The 16,072-nt window shown below is 39.7% G+C and overlaps 1 protein-coding gene across 4 annotated transcripts in view; it reads left to right on the forward strand.

Annotated features, from left to right (window-relative positions):
* The window catches only part of LOC134538321 (neurexin 1), a 449,323-nt gene that overhangs the window by 388,344 nt on the left and 44,907 nt on the right, over positions 1-16,072 (forward strand). For all 4 annotated transcript variants that reach the window (XM_063379534.1, XM_063379535.1, XM_063379537.1 and 1 more), the window contains one exon: positions 5,078-5,256. In XM_063379534.1, the coding sequence (XP_063235604.1) occupies positions 5,078-5,256 (179 nt within the window). The remainder of the gene's footprint in view (positions 1-5,077; positions 5,257-16,072) is intronic.

A 16,072-nucleotide genomic window follows, 5' to 3' on the forward strand; every position in this document is an offset into this window, starting at 1 on the left:
GGTCGCATGCATCCTGTGCTTTGTGCGGGAATTGGCCAGCCACGGCAGCGATGGAAGCCATGGCTTGCTCACCTATCTTAAAACTATGATAAATTGGGCCCAAGTTAAACCTGCATGTAGGCCAGGATATACAGGATAGTATGGATGAAGAAGAGTTGGACAGAGTATAAAAGAATCTACCATGCTGGAGAGGGGGGAAATTAGGTACTTGAATGCATAGTTCGCTTTCATTTTTTTTTTATCCTTTGCTGGATTTACAACCAGGGGCGCTCGCATCGTGGTGGTGAGTGAGAGTGGTTACACTGGCCACTCACTCCGTTGCCAGACAGCACCTAAAACTAGAGAAGAAAAGTAGGCAAACTACCCAGGGTTTTCAACATGAAGATGGCACCAATCGTAAACAAAAATTGGGGAATGTGTTTGCACATGCTTTGGAATGTACTCTCTGATTTTTCAGCCATTTTGGACTAACATTATTTTTTTTTTATCAATCGTTTGCGTGAGTCGATGCGCATAGTTTTATGGAAAATGAACAATTTGAGTATTTGTTTTTTGAAAGTCAATAAGCCTACGCAAATTAAAGACGAGTGCGACGCTATGCTCGGGTACTCTTCGCCGTTATTTACCGCAGTGATATTTTGGGCAGCTGAATTCAGCTTGGGTGACGATGAAAATTTGCGCCACAAAAAATAAAAAATAAAATTACTTCCAAGGGGAATCAGCTTCAAAAAAGGCAAAGACTGTTCTTTTGGCCAGGAAAGTGGTGGTGACTGTTTTCTAGGATAGTCATGGAACTGTCTTAATCATTTATCTTGGAAAAAAAAAAAAAGGAAAATATGACAGGAGAATACTACGCATCATTACTTGACAAGCAGAATTTGCAGAAGAAGGTCACATTTGCAGAAACAAACAAAAAAAAATTGTCTCGCCAAGATAATGCACCAGCTCACACCTCAGCAGTTGCTATGGCGAAAATCTACAATTGCGGCTTGAACTCCATCTTGCTCACCAGTTCTAAACCCAATTATTTATTTTTTTTGGTTCACTAGTCTAAAAGTTGCTCTCGGATGAGGTCATCATCACCTTCGGAAAACACGATTGTTAAAAAACAACTGCGCGTCCAAAATGGCTGAAATTTCAGAGAGTATACTCCAAAGCATATGCAAACACATTCCCCAATTTTTTATTTGACGATTGCTGCCATCTTCAAGTTGAAATCGGAAACTTTTCAGACAACCTTCATACATACTAGGCATTCGATTAATTACTAAATATGATATGCACAGCTCACAACCGAGACGTATACATGATACAGAAGATGGCATGGATGAAGTAGAAAGGAATACTTTGCGAGGGAAAGGCGGTTGGGTACTTGGACGCATAGTCCGCTTTCATTGCTTGAAATTAGGCGTAATATAATTCACTAAAATTTATTTTTTTATTTTTTTATTTTGTTAATGTATTTTTCATTTTTTTAAAAAACAAAATAAAATAAAAATACCTCATAGCATTTCATATAGCCTACTTTCTTATTAATTAAAAACAAGGTTTTTGAAGAAAAAAATAGTCTACTTGTGACACGCTGGAGTTTCTGCAAATCATGATTCTACTTTAATTAAAAAGTTCAAAAAATACAATAATTTTAATTTTAATTTTTTTTATTTGTTACGGGAACTCACATTTCTAATATGAGTAACAATTTTATGAAACAAGAGCTTAAAATGAGCACTTTTAATTTAACTTTACCTTAAAAATACCCCTTAAGGCTTAGTAACTAGAGCTGATGGTGAACTGTGCAGGGCGAGATAAGCCTGCACTTCATAGGGAACGGAGCCAGGAGCAACGCGTTCGTGCATCTTCGGCGTAACATCTTAGCTCTCGGCATACAGCATTTGGCGGGAGTAATTTTGTGAATGGAACGGAAATGTGTAGACACAGTGCCACCAACTGTGGCGGATGGCGCGAACTAAAGTTCACAAAGCCAAAGGGAAATTTTCTATAACCTTTTTATTAAATTTTAACAATATCGGCAGTATTTCAAAAAAATAAATTCCTTGTCGAGCGAATCCTAGCGGTGGATGCAGAAACTACGTGTGATTCAGTCTATAAATGTGATTGAAAACACAATTTGCGTTTATTTATCACGCTAGGCATTTTTTAAAAGAATTCTACGTTAAATTTCGCGTCTTGAGTTTTTAATTATAAATGTATTTGCAACATGAGAACTCACGAATTTGCTCTTTTCCGAGTACTGAACACTCACTTTTTTTTCCTGCTCTGCCTAAATCAATATGACGATGTAGGTGGTAGAATAAGAAAAGCAGAATGTGTTTTGCTTCATACTTTGCTCCTTTTTAGATCAGCTTTCTACTGAATAAAAACGAGAAAAAAATATTGATTTGAAATTTGCTGTAAAGTAATTTTAATTTGCGTGGTTTTTATACACCAATACGTGCATCCCGAAGTTGGCGAACTTTGGAAAGTTTCGGAACTATTCGAACATGGCTCCGTTCCCCTTTCTATGGGAGAGTTGGGGGGGGGGGGGGGAGGGGATTTCCGTGATTCGTGGTTCGATATTATCTATCCGCGGAGTGAATGTAACCTTACCCAGACCTGGTGTCTAATCCGAGTACCTTTCGTAATTCAGACAGGAATATCTACCACGAGACGAAATGGCCGAACCTTATTTACATGATAGTCACGCATAATAGGTAAAACTGTGTAAGGCATCAAAATACGAATCTATGGTTGTTTATGATTATCTCCTTAAATGACCCTGTCTACGCCCTTTCATATTTGTTAATTTCTCTCAAGGAAAAGACTTAAACAGGTAATAATCGAAAATTATGTAAGCATGAGTAATCGACTGCTTGAAAAGTATTTCTTTGTTGTTATACTAGATTGTTCAAGCCTAAAAATTGTTCTGGAACCCTTTCACGACATGTTATATCAAAGGATCCTTGTGTTAACGCAGAATCGGTTAAGGACATCCTTATAAATCGGAAAATGCCTACTACGCCCCATATGTTTCCAGTTGGAACAGCTGAACTGAGATTTTATTATTATTATTATTATTATTTACTACTTAATGCCCGGCAGGCGTTGCAATGCCTCAATCGTCTTGTTTTTTTTTTTTGTTTGAAGTAGGTACATATATATAAAGTGTCCCTCTCTACACACACGCACGCACGCACGCACCCGCGCGCACACACACACACACACACACACACACATACACACACACATACACATACATACACATACATACACATACACACACACACACATATACCTCTCTATCTCCTATCCTCTTCATCTCCCTTCATATATTTCTCCTCTATATGCCTATATCTATATATCTCTATATGTTTGTCACTCTATAGAAATGACAGTATTAAAAATATATGTTTTTTACCAAACTATATTTTTACCCGTCACATATTTTGCATAAGTAGGTTGACGTCGTCTGGCCGACGACCACCCCAGAGCCCGACCTGCACCCGCCAGTATACGCTCCCGCTAACGGAACACACCCCTGGCCATGGCCCACCCGAGTCAGGCGACCCGAACAGCAATCAAAGACAAAGCCGCGGAAACCTGAGTAGACAAGAGAAGAACCGTACCCATTCCTCCTAAAACATTAAATTAGGATTTTAGCGACAATAAAATCTCTTCCAGACACACCCGTTTGGAGTCTAGCGTAATGAGGTCACGCCTGGCGCGAGAGAGGCCGAGCCTCCCTCAGACGCCATGCCAGTTCGGCAGTTCAGCGCAGCTCATGGACCGGGGCGGACCTACGTCCCACGGAGAGGCAACATCCTTTGTCTGCATTGAAAGTAACGTCCGGTAACTATAGCCACTAATTAACCAAACCCCTTTTATTACTAACCTCTCCGTGAGTACCCGGTCCCTTTTTTCGGTCCCGGACCTAATCTGGCCGCATCAACTTAAGGACACCCCGCACCACACTTGGTCAACGGGGCTGCTCTTCAGCATACGGCACGGGCCGTCTCCCGCAACGTACAGAACTTTGTTTAAGGTCACGCGCACGGCGCTGACCACAAACCCGCAAGGGAACTTGGACAAACTTAATTGCGGTGCGTGTTTCACCACAGTGGGCACAACACCCGCGCCGAGACATTTGCATACGGGATTGGCCGTCTCCAATCGCCCGCCCCTTAATTCAGTGTATTTTTGTATCCCGTATTTTGTACTGCTAACTTACGTTACCCGAGTAACGAGTGCCACGTAACTTGTGCGCGCCCCCTTAATCCAGTGTATTTTTGTATCCCGTGTTTTGTATTGCTAACGTACGTTACCCGAATAACGAGTGCCACGTAACTTGTGCGCACCACCTTAATTCAGTGTATTTTTGTATCCCGTATTTTGTATTGCTAACTTACGTTACCCGAGTAACGAGTGCCACGTAACCTGTACGCGCCCCCTTAATTCAGTGTATTTTGTGTCCCGCCTTTGTGTTACGAAATTACGTTACCTACGTACCCAGTGAGACGTCTGAGACATAACAGCATCCGAGGCCACGTAACGCGGAACACAAACAATAAGGCGCCACGGAATAACAAGTAAAAACCCCCCGGGGACCTCTGTAGAGTGTTGTATCGTGTACGACTCGCTCCTCTGAATAAAAGGTACGACACCACCACCTCAACTCCACGTCTCTTATTTAAAATCATCTCACGCAACACCGCCGCCGGCCCTAGTGGGCCACGCAGGGGCACATACATCCACGACCCCAAATTCACGACTAGAAACGAGCTAGTCTGGCGCCCACCCGGACAACACAGATCAAAAACCGCCTTTTCCCACTAGGAGCCACACCGGGACTCGAGCCCGAGACCCCGGACGACGGCAAGGTATATAAAAATATGTGCGTATTCGAATGCAACGTTGTGTCAAATATTCGAGTCAAGCTGTGATAAACTTTCTGAGATTTGAGATTTTGAACGTACGAACGTTTCCATTTTCATCTACATAGATCCGCATATATTTTAATGAAATGTAGAAGAGTGTCTACCACGAGGCGAGACCAAGGCTGTGCTCCCTTGTCGCGGGGCAGAGTCCGTGGCGTACGAGTTCGGGCCGGGCCGCGGGCTGGTCACGTACGTGTTCCCCGAGGACCGGCGGCCCGAGATGAAGAGCGACGTGCTGGCGCTGGGCTTCGTCACCGCGCAGGAGGACGCAGTGCTGCTGCGCGTGGACAGCGGCACCTCGCACGACTACATGGAGCTGGAGATAGTGAGTAGTTGGTTCCCTCTGCCACCCTCTGCGCCCGCATCGCCCGTGGGCCGTCGCTGCGCCTGGCACAACGAGCTACACATTGACTTTTAAGTTGTGACAGTCCAAAAACTTTGTTCCTTTTTGGATATGTACATGAATGATCGTTTTTAACCCCCCTCTTTTACTAAAAAATAAATAAAATAGTGGGATGTACGATTTACCTGTAAAATGTACGGGAAATCATTTTGTTTTATGATTATACGGCCATATCTGTTATTTTAATGGTTTTCCGACATTTTTACATTATTCAAATTAATTCAGAAGATTTTGGTACCGAATCAGCAATGGGATGTCTGTCTAAGTCAAATAATTAAAAAAAAAAAAAAAACACGTCACGTGGGTCATGTGTTTCTTCATTGGCTGCCGAATGTTGCACCATTGTCTAGTTTATTTTTTATTGATTTTTTTATTGACAAGTCTGATCAAAATACACACATTTACCACAAAGGGGGGCTCGTGGTAAAAAAAAAGGTGCCAAATCCCCCAATTCTGAAGGTTGTGTGGTGTAACCAAGGGTCTCCTTAAACGTTTGTACCAAGCCGAATGTTGCACCATAGCCTAGTTTATTTTTATATATCAAAATTATGCTTCCTGTTTTCAAATTCGAATCTCAGTTTCGAATCCTACTTATCCTAATTAAACATGTATGTTTTTATTTAATTTTGAAGAACGGTCTTGCAAACCATTTTATTAACACGTATAATTTCATGAACATTATATATAATTTTTTTTCCTGTTTTATACACATAAATTTAAGGAATTGGCTTAGGCTGTTGTTGCACGAAGGAATTTCTTTGTTTTTAAGGTGTGTACGATAATTATGGTACGATCCAGTCATTTTTCAAATTCGAATCTAACTTATCCTCAGTGCTTTTTGTATGGTTTGTCGTTGTGACACAAACATTGTGTGGCCGATCATGCAGGGCCTCTATTTAGGAAAATGTTTCCTTCATCCGACGTTGCGAAGAAATACAGCTGTGGCAGAACAAAAGCATCTGCTATCATTAAAGAAATTTCTTTAAGTGCTACAGAGGGTATTGTAACGCATTGCAAAATGGACCTTTTTTGTTTGTCGACCGATGGTAGTAACGACTCGGATTCAAAACTCTATCCAGTGGTACTCACATTTTATGACGAAAATGTGCAAAAATGGTCTCGTGTATTCTTTCGTTGCCTAATTTAAAACCCTTTCGGTCATAGTGTCCATGATCAAGGACAGACATTTTAAAAAACGTGTTATTTTTATATTTATATATTATCGGGACCACAACATTTTTTCGGATCAACAAGTTGACTACCCTTCATAAGAGTTTATCTTTGGAGGTTTCAAAGAGCCAGTGTTTCATTGTTTACTATGGCCGCGAAACAAGGGTCATTTCAAAAATTATTAAATAACTATGTTTATCTAATGTCCACGTTGTTCTCACATTATTATGAATAGTAAAGTTTGCAGTTATTTTTAAGTGTATAATCTTAGGTTTAATATGTTTTATATTCTTTATAGAATATTTTAGATGTACTTGTCCATGATACTGGACATTGTCTCAAGAGTTTGTACTATTACATGGTGATAGCACAGACATCTTCGTGTTTATTAAGATATCTGCTATGAATGTTTAGTAAATATTTCGCCTTATTACAACCATAAACTTTTCATCTGTGGAACTTTAATAATATTAATATTTTTTTTTCTTTCATCTGCATTGTTGTAATTTTCGTTAATTTTTTTTTACCGTTTATTTTTTTATTCTGACCATCTGTTTAATTTGTAAATTCAATTAATTTTATTCTAGTTCCTTACCGTATTGTTGTAACCAAAGGCCATGAAAGGATGTTATGAACCATATATATTGGGTATACACGTATCTCAGCCACACAGGAACAGGAAGTAACTTAAAAAAGTGTGATTTTTGGCGTTACTACGTGTAGGCTAAGGCCTGACGCCTGAACAATTAAAATTATTAAAAATATGAGTTTAGGGTATCGTCGGTTGTGTACATTAATGAAATTGTTACAACTAAATATCTTAACGAACTGTAAGTAATATTTACTTGGATTTAAAGCAGTTATGCCAAGTATAAGCCAATTTAAGAATTGCTTAGCTAGGGACGCCATAATTAAGCAGTGTCGCCATTGTTCAAGGCTTAAGCGGCCAGTATAAATTTGCTTACATGCTTATAAATACGTGAGATTTCTAGCCAAACAAACTATATTGTTGCAAAAGTTGATAAAACTGAACTTCAATTAGATGGTGTATATAACATAATATAAAGAGAAGTAATTCTACTTAGACACCCAGAAGTCCTACTTTTAAGATAATCGTACTCCCGCTGAACTAAAGCCGTGTAATTCTATTTAAAATAGAATTTAATTTGATATTAAACTCTCTAATTTTTAACTCACTTTGAAATCATTTGATTTATGAACGATATAAATTTTGAAACAACTACTGGACTTAATTAAATCACTTTTGAACTTTTGGGTGTGATCTGTGCCAACATACATCCTAAGACATTTGAACTGCAAATAATCTCCAGGAAAGATTTGTCACAATATAAATTAAGAATTTTTAAGTAAATTCATATTTTATTGTTGAGTATTAAAATTGTTATAACTCCACCAACCTTAAATTCTTATACACACTTGGAAAGGATGAATATATACATTTCTTATAATATTTTCAAACTTACAAAAGATTCCTAATTATATCGTTGAATAATATTGTTAATTTTCATATGTATCAAGAGTCAGGTTCAGGTTATGTATGTCAGTGTATGTTTATTATTGAAAGTGTTGCTGTGTTATGTTTACTATCTATGGTTCAAACTATTAAACTTCAGATTTTTCACCACTCTTTAAATAATCAATTTCCTATCCACATAATATACAAATTTCTTACTCCATAATTAAAATACTATATATTTCCATAGTAAACTACAGATTGGATTCGTCAGTTGTTACCGTCTACTATTGTTTATTTGTTAGAGCATTGTTTCTAAGGTTTTTATGCAATGTTATATTATTAAGTTTACGAAGGTATCAACAACACAGTACCTACACTTTTTTCCTCCACCCTGTACTGCCTTCTCTCCCTACTTCAACAATAAATTAAAGAAAGAGAGAGATAGAATTATTAGTGTAACAAAGGGAGGTGTAGAACAGAGGAAGTGGCGCCGCAACGTGTGGGGCTCGAAGAGAATCCCTAAGTAGACTACCTCTCCAAGGTGAAAACACAAGATGTCTGTTAATAAGACCTATGAATTGAGGAGTCGGTCAGAGCTCAGCAACAACCTGGAAGATCTCTCAGAACACGACAGTATACAGGAAGGATATGAGCCTGTATATCAACTGGTAATGGAGGTACAGCCTGAACCCAGCACACCAGAAAGAAATGAATGTCACAGAGAGAGTGGGACAGCTACAGCCACACCTACAGCTGCAGCTGAAGATGAGCAAGCAGCGAACATGACTCACACCACCACACCGACCGAGAACCTGCCGTCAACTGAGTGGTCTAGCATTATGTTGTTATTACAGAACGTGGCAACTATAACAAACCGGTTGGACGACAACGTGGCAGCTATCACCACCCGTTTGGACGCCAACGCTCTGGACAACGCACAGAACATGGCAGCTATCACCAACCGTTTGGATAACAACGCACAGAACGTGACGCAGCTTACTGAGAAGATTGACGGAGTCAGAGGTCAGCTGGACGCAAACCTTTGCGAGTTGAAGAGTGAACTCAACACCAGAATAGAGGTTTTAGATCATCAGCTGCAAACAGGCCTCAGTGACCTGGAGGGACGTTTGGATGCCAGATTACAGGAACAATGTCAGTCGGTGGGACAGCTGGCCAACCAGGTACTGACACAACAAGAAAGAGTTGAGAACTTGGAGTCACACACTACCTCCATGATTCGATCAATGGAACTGGTAAGAATAGAGGGGCGAGACCAGTCACAGCTACTCCAGCAGAGACTCGCACATATAGAGGAGACAGCAGTCACTCTGCAGTCACGAATGGAAACAGTAGAGTCAGGGGCAAGATCAGCCGCTGAACAAGCTGCTCAAGCATGCACCAGCTCACTACAAGAACAGAGGCAACTGAGAGGGGAGGAATTACATAATCGGATGACAACTGCCAACTCCTCCAGGACAGAGCTACCCAACCTACAGCCTACCGTGACTGCCAGTTACCCTTCACCACCAGCCCCAGTGGTTACCTCAAACGCCACACCACCTCATCAGACCCCATCTTGCAGTACTTCACATCTTGATCAGGTGGCTCTGATACATCACCCAGCCAAACATTGGGCTGAGGCTATGCCTACGTTCTCTGGCAAATCCTTAGAAAATCCAGTTAGGTTCCTCAACAAATTTGAGGAATATGCCCGAACCTTTGTACTAAGTGACAATGATAAATTGAAGTGTTTGAACGTAGCCCTTAAAAGTACTGCCTTTTTCTGGTGGGAGTTGCAAAGCCTGCACATCAAATCCTACGAACAATTCAAAGAAAAATTTAGATCCCAGTTTTGGAATCTAAAGGTACAAGGGAATTTGAGGGCCCAGCTACACTCCGACAGATTCGACAGTAGGAAAGGGAGCAGTCTGGAGGCGCACCTTTCATCAATGTATGAGCGCACCAGATATTTAGACATTACCATGTCAGACGATGAATTCATCGCAACCATGCTGACACAACTCCCTATCGCCTACCAAATACAAATGTCGGGACATACCTACAAAGATGTTACTGAGTTTAGGGACCATGTTCTGGCTGTAGACAAACTACAGAGATTACAGCGAGGTCAAGGTGCTAGAGAGGAATCTGAAAGAACACCTCACCAACCACCCAGTAAGAATGTGCCAGTGCACAATTACTGGCAGAACAAAACCAAACAGGACCAGCAGGCAAACGTGCACACCTTGACGTGGGAGAGTACAGTCAAGAGTGATGAGGACCACAACCAAGGGCATCTCGCTAAGAAACAAAAGGGCAAGTATACCCATAAGAATAGGCATAACAAGCCCTACAACAAGACTATCTGGTGGTCGAACAAACATGCCTGTAGTGATGGTGAGGATGGCCACCACGGCCAGCGCTTGGGTAAAACATCTGTTGAACGGCCCCCCAGGAAGGTCACGTACCCCCATCGTTATGCAGATTCAGATGGTGAGGCTGACTACCGTCACCAGAGTCAATGCCAATTTTACGCTGACTATACTAGGGGTAAACATGACTTCCGCCAGCCACATCTCAAGAACCCCGCCAGCCCAGACAGAAGCGGCAGACCACCGAGTCATCACAGCTCGTCTGGCGGCATACAAACTCATTTTGCATATCCACCACCCTCATTCTCATCACAAGAACAGTTCCAGCCACAACAAGGCTATTTTCAACGTAACGCACCGGTGAATCCTGCTGCTGCAGAATTTCAGGCAACAGTACCCAGGGCTTCTAATGGTCCAAGTAATTGGACAGGGCCTAACCCAGCAGGTTCAGCTGCCCAGCAGTGCAGCCAGAACAACCAGGATAGAGCATTAAACTAGAACGGGTCAGGTTTGCATCGCCCCGAACTCATACCCGCTATCCAGAGCCTACATGTCACCCCTTATGAAGCTCTGTATCTGGATAAATCGGTGGCGATCGACCCGCTCTATATGCCCAAATTTGACAAAGAAACCGATTACGAAGAACTACCCACAGGCAGTGAGGTAGAACATCTGATCAACAGTCGCCTACAGTCTGAGGCACAAGCAAGGCAAAGAAGGAAGAAGGCTTCGAAAGTCAAGCAATTTAACATAGGAGAGCTCGTATTATGCAGGAGTGCAAGTGTGAGCAAGAAATGGGACAAAGTCACCAAGAAGTTGTTCTTGCTGTTCAAGGGACCCTATGTGGTCACAGACAGGATACATAACAACTGCTATGAGTTGGCAGACCCTGCCACCAACCACAGCATAGGCAGGTATAACCTAACCCAGCTAAGGGCCTACCACAAGCCTATGGTCCCACAGTAACAAGTGTTATTTGCTTGTGTCAGCTACTACAATAGTGTTTAATGGTTTTTTTTTCTTGGGGAATTAAGTAACAATATAAGTGCACATGTTACCTACACTGCGCAGTCCTATGTAATCAAGGAATTGCACATCAAGCACTGTAAGTGTGTGAAGCTAAATGTTTTGTGTCCAAGTCAGGACCTGTGCTAGCCAAGGTTGTACGGTATGCTGTATTTGTTAGTGTAAGGAAATGCACTAGTCTGGTTGCCTGATGAGCTTAAAACCAGTGTGTTGTCTCGTGACGGTCTAAGACAAAGGCTCTGCCGCACTGGGATTTGTTGTACAGCACTAACCTAGGGTTATTATGGTACCGTAATGTATGGCTATGGCATAACCTAAATGGGTATGAAGCTTCGGTGACACATGTGAGCAGGACTAGATGTCTACTAACAGTGTAATCATGTTGTTTACTCTGAAGAAAAAAAAAAAAACCTACTGATCCACTATAGTGTGAGCTAACCAACCTAACAAGAGTGACTACTATGTGTTAATTTTTTTTCGCCGACCAGCTGTGTGACTCCTAAGCAGTACATGCACATTGCATACTACAAGCACAAGAACACTTGCAACTACTAAGCCATGCACACTCTAACTGCTAGTTACCTGCAGATATGATACTCCTTCTCGTAGCACTCTGAGCCTTAGCTTGTTGTTGGATCACCCACAAAGCTATCTTATTTATAAAAAAAAAAAAATATATATATATATTTAATAATATTTTGCAATTTAAAAAAAAAAGAGAAAAAAAAAATTATGGAAGCTTGATATGAAGAAATTTGTGTGATTTATTTTGCTCTATCAGAATGAAGAAAAAAAAAAACTGCACTGGAACTAATTTATTTTGGAATTTGATTTTATAAATTATGGGCACAAATTAATTTTATGAACTCCGAATATTATTTTGATGTGTAACACATAATTCGAAGCACTGTCATCTTGAGGATCACACTGTCACGCGAGTGACGTCACTGTTGTTCAGCAGCACATGATGATGTGATTGTCTTCTGAGTTGTTATCCACAGTAGCAAGGAACACTGGTGTTGCGAGAGAAAGTCCGCTCTTATGCTGCCCAGTTGTTGAAGGAAGTCACTGTAACAGAATTGTGACAAATGTATAAAAGTGCAAGAAATTTTTATATGTCAGGGTAAATAGGTGTAACACCTGACTGGAAGATCATGAACATTCTTGAAATGATATGAGACTCCGCATCAGCCAGTAGCTGACAGCCTACCTAACAAGACAACAGCACTCTGCAAGTAATCTACTGTGCAGCTGTGTCCAGAGTAAGATAGTGAGAGACTGTAAACCACCAGCTGAAAACCTCACCATACTCAAGAAAAAACACTGAAATTGTCCAAGACTGCATCTGAATTATTATTCATCTGTAGAACACTATGTAATAATTTTAGGCTTGGATAATAATAATATCTGTCAAGATATCATAAGAACTGATAAGGTTATGAAATATGTGTAACAAACTGTAAAATAATAATGACTGTTGCATCATAAGAAATGATGATATTCAATTATGTATAACTTTAATTATGTATATAATTTTTCAACTGGTTAATCTTGTGTGTAAATATTTTTCTTGTGTTATGTTATTTAATAATCTCTTAATATGTTGTAAGAAATTGTAATAATACTGATAATTGCATTAGTAGTCAACTAATTTACTCAGTAAATCACAGGTTAAATGCTGTGTTGAAACCATTGTAAATATGAATAATATTTTTTTTTGTGGAATAAAATTCCAATCATAATACTGTTATGTAGCAGTAAAATAGGCTGAATAGCAATTGTATGCTACATTATCATGATATCTAATGAGGATAATTACAAAAAAAAAAAAAAAAAATGGTGTAAATCAACACTGATAATTATTGATATGGTAATTACAAGTTGTAAACAAAACCAGAAAACTAATATAAGGTTATACCACTGACAGACTAGTCAACCAATAAGTAAACTAGCAGTACAATTGTGTAAATATTGTGTTCCTATGATAATCCACAATTATAGCATTACTTTGATGTTGAATAATTAATAAGATTTTATCTTATTGTTGCAATGTATAGTATATTATTAATACGTCAATAATGACAACTAGAATTTATTTTCTTTAAACAATTTGCTATTTCTCGTAACGAATATAATTTTTTTTTGATTAAGTAATTAATTTTCGTAAAAGTGATTAAATCTTTCCTGGTTATTTACACCAATCCTACTGTGAGAGCGACTTCAAGCAGCAACCAGTCAGCACAGAACATTGTTATGTTTACTGTTAAAGTGAGTTATGGAAACGCGATATACTAGATACACACCTGTCGTGTGCATAGTGCGGAAATAACCACGAGTGTAGAACACGGAAATATACTTAGCGGTGCGATGACGGAGCTGGCCTTGCTCCTACTAGACATTAGGTTGACGCCACGTATGCTGACACAGCGGCGTCAGCATGAGACCTCCGTCTATTCCCCGTTGATACCATCCCTGGTCAAGGGCTGGGACAGCCCACGGGCCACCTGGAGAGCCGAGCCCGGCACTGTAGCGGACATCGTCAGGACCCGCCACTGTCAGCCACTAGTTCTCACGAGCGCAGGTCACCCGACACGGTACATCCTGTTGCCGTGATCAGTAGCCGACACCCCCCTGCGGTGTCGTGGAGGTATCGTTATCGCCTGCCCAGGTGTGTGGCAGCACACCACGACGCTGTGGTGAATCCGGGAGAACCACTGAGTGTTAGTATTGGTGCACCTGACACTACCTAGCCGAGCACTACACTCAACTGTAAGTAAACCTACCAGTGCTATGTTCCTGCTTGATGTTCTTCACCATCCCAACACCCTATCAACAGCACGACTACGAGACGACGGAGTTCTCGCGCCATTTACGGAGCGCGAAGCAGCGAGGTGTCTACTGCGAGACGGCTGACACGAGACTGAACAGTCACGCCACGCCTCGGCCGCCGGTTGATCGCTGATTAGCGCGCCACCCAACCCCCACCTCCATGCCAATTCTCAACCGTCGCTTCGAGTAACGGTCGCACCTGCTGTGTGTGAGAGAGACAGATGGGTTAATAATAAACCGGCGATCTTATGCTTTGTGCTCGCTTCGTTTTATGATTATCCCATGGGACAGCATCTGTACTATTACATGGTGATAGCACAGACATCTTCGTGTTTATTAAGATATCTGCTATGAATGTTTAGTAAATATTTCGCCTTATTACAACCATAAACTTTTCATCTGTGGAACTTTAATAATATTAATATTTTTTTTTCTTTCATCTGCATTGTTGTAATTTTCGTTAATTTTTTTTTACCGTTTATTTTTTTATTCTGACCATCTGTTTAATTTGTAAATTCAATTAATTTTATTCTAGTTCCTTACCGTATTGTTGTAACCAAAGGCCATGAAAGGATGTTATGAACCATATATATTGGGTATACACGTATCTCAGCCACACAGGAACAGGAAGTAACTTAAAAAAGTGTGATTTTTGGCGTTACTACGTGTAGGCTAAGGCCTGACGCCTGAACAATTAAAATTATTAAAAATATGAGTTTAGGGTATCGTCGGTTGTGTACATTAATGAAATTGTTACAACTAAATATCTTAACGAACTGTAAGTAATATTTACTTGGATTTAAAGCAGTTATGCCAAGTATAAGCCAATTTAAGAATTGCTTAGCTAGGGACGCCATAATTAAGCAGTGTCGCCATTGTTCAAGGCTTAAGCGGCCAGTATAAATTTGCTTACATGCTTATAAATACGTGAGATTTCTAGCCAAACAAACTATATTGTTGCAAAAGTTGATAAAACTGAACTTCAATTAGATGGTGTATATAACATAATATAAAGAGAAGTAATTCTACTTAGACACCCAGAAGTCCTACTTTTAAGATAATCGTACTCCCGCTGAACTAAAGCCGTGTAATTCTATTTAAAATAGAATTTAATTTGATATTAAACTCTCTAATTTTTAACTCACTTTGAAATCATTTGATTTATGAACGATATAAATTTTGAAACAACTACTGGACTTAATTAAATCACTTTTGAACTTTTGGGTGTGATCTGTGCCAACATACATCCTAAGACATTTGAACTGCAAATAATCTCCAGGAAAGATTTGTCACAATATAAATTAAGAATTTTTAAGTAAATTCATATTTTATTGTTGAGTATTAAAATTGTTATAACTCCACCAACCTTAAATTCTTATACACACTTGGAAAGGATGAATATATACATTTCTTATAATATTTTCAAACTTACAAAAGATTCCTAATTATATCGTTGAATAATATTGTTAATTTTCATATGTATCAAGAGTCAGGTTCAGGTTATGTATGTCAGTGTATGTTTATTATTGAAAGTGTTGCTGTGTTATGTTTACTATCTATGGTTCAAACTATTAAACTTCAGATTTTTCACCACTCTTTAAATAATCAATTTCCTATCCACATAATATACAAATTTCTTACTCCATAATTAAAATACTATATATTTCCATAGTAAACTACAGATTGGATTCGTCAGTTGTTACCGTCTACTATTGTTTATTTGTTAGAGCATTGTTTCTAAGGTTTTTATGCAATGTTATATTATTAAGTTTACGAAGGTATCAACAACACAGTACCTACACTTTTTTCCTCCACCCTGTACTGCCTTCTCTCCCTACTTCAACAATAAATTAAAGAAAGAGAG

Source organism: Bacillus rossius, chromosome 13, assembly GCF_032445375.1.
Source record: "Bacillus rossius redtenbacheri isolate Brsri chromosome 13, Brsri_v3, whole genome shotgun sequence".
NCBI classification, from domain to species: Eukaryota; Metazoa; Arthropoda; class Insecta; order Phasmatodea; family Bacillidae; genus Bacillus; species Bacillus rossius.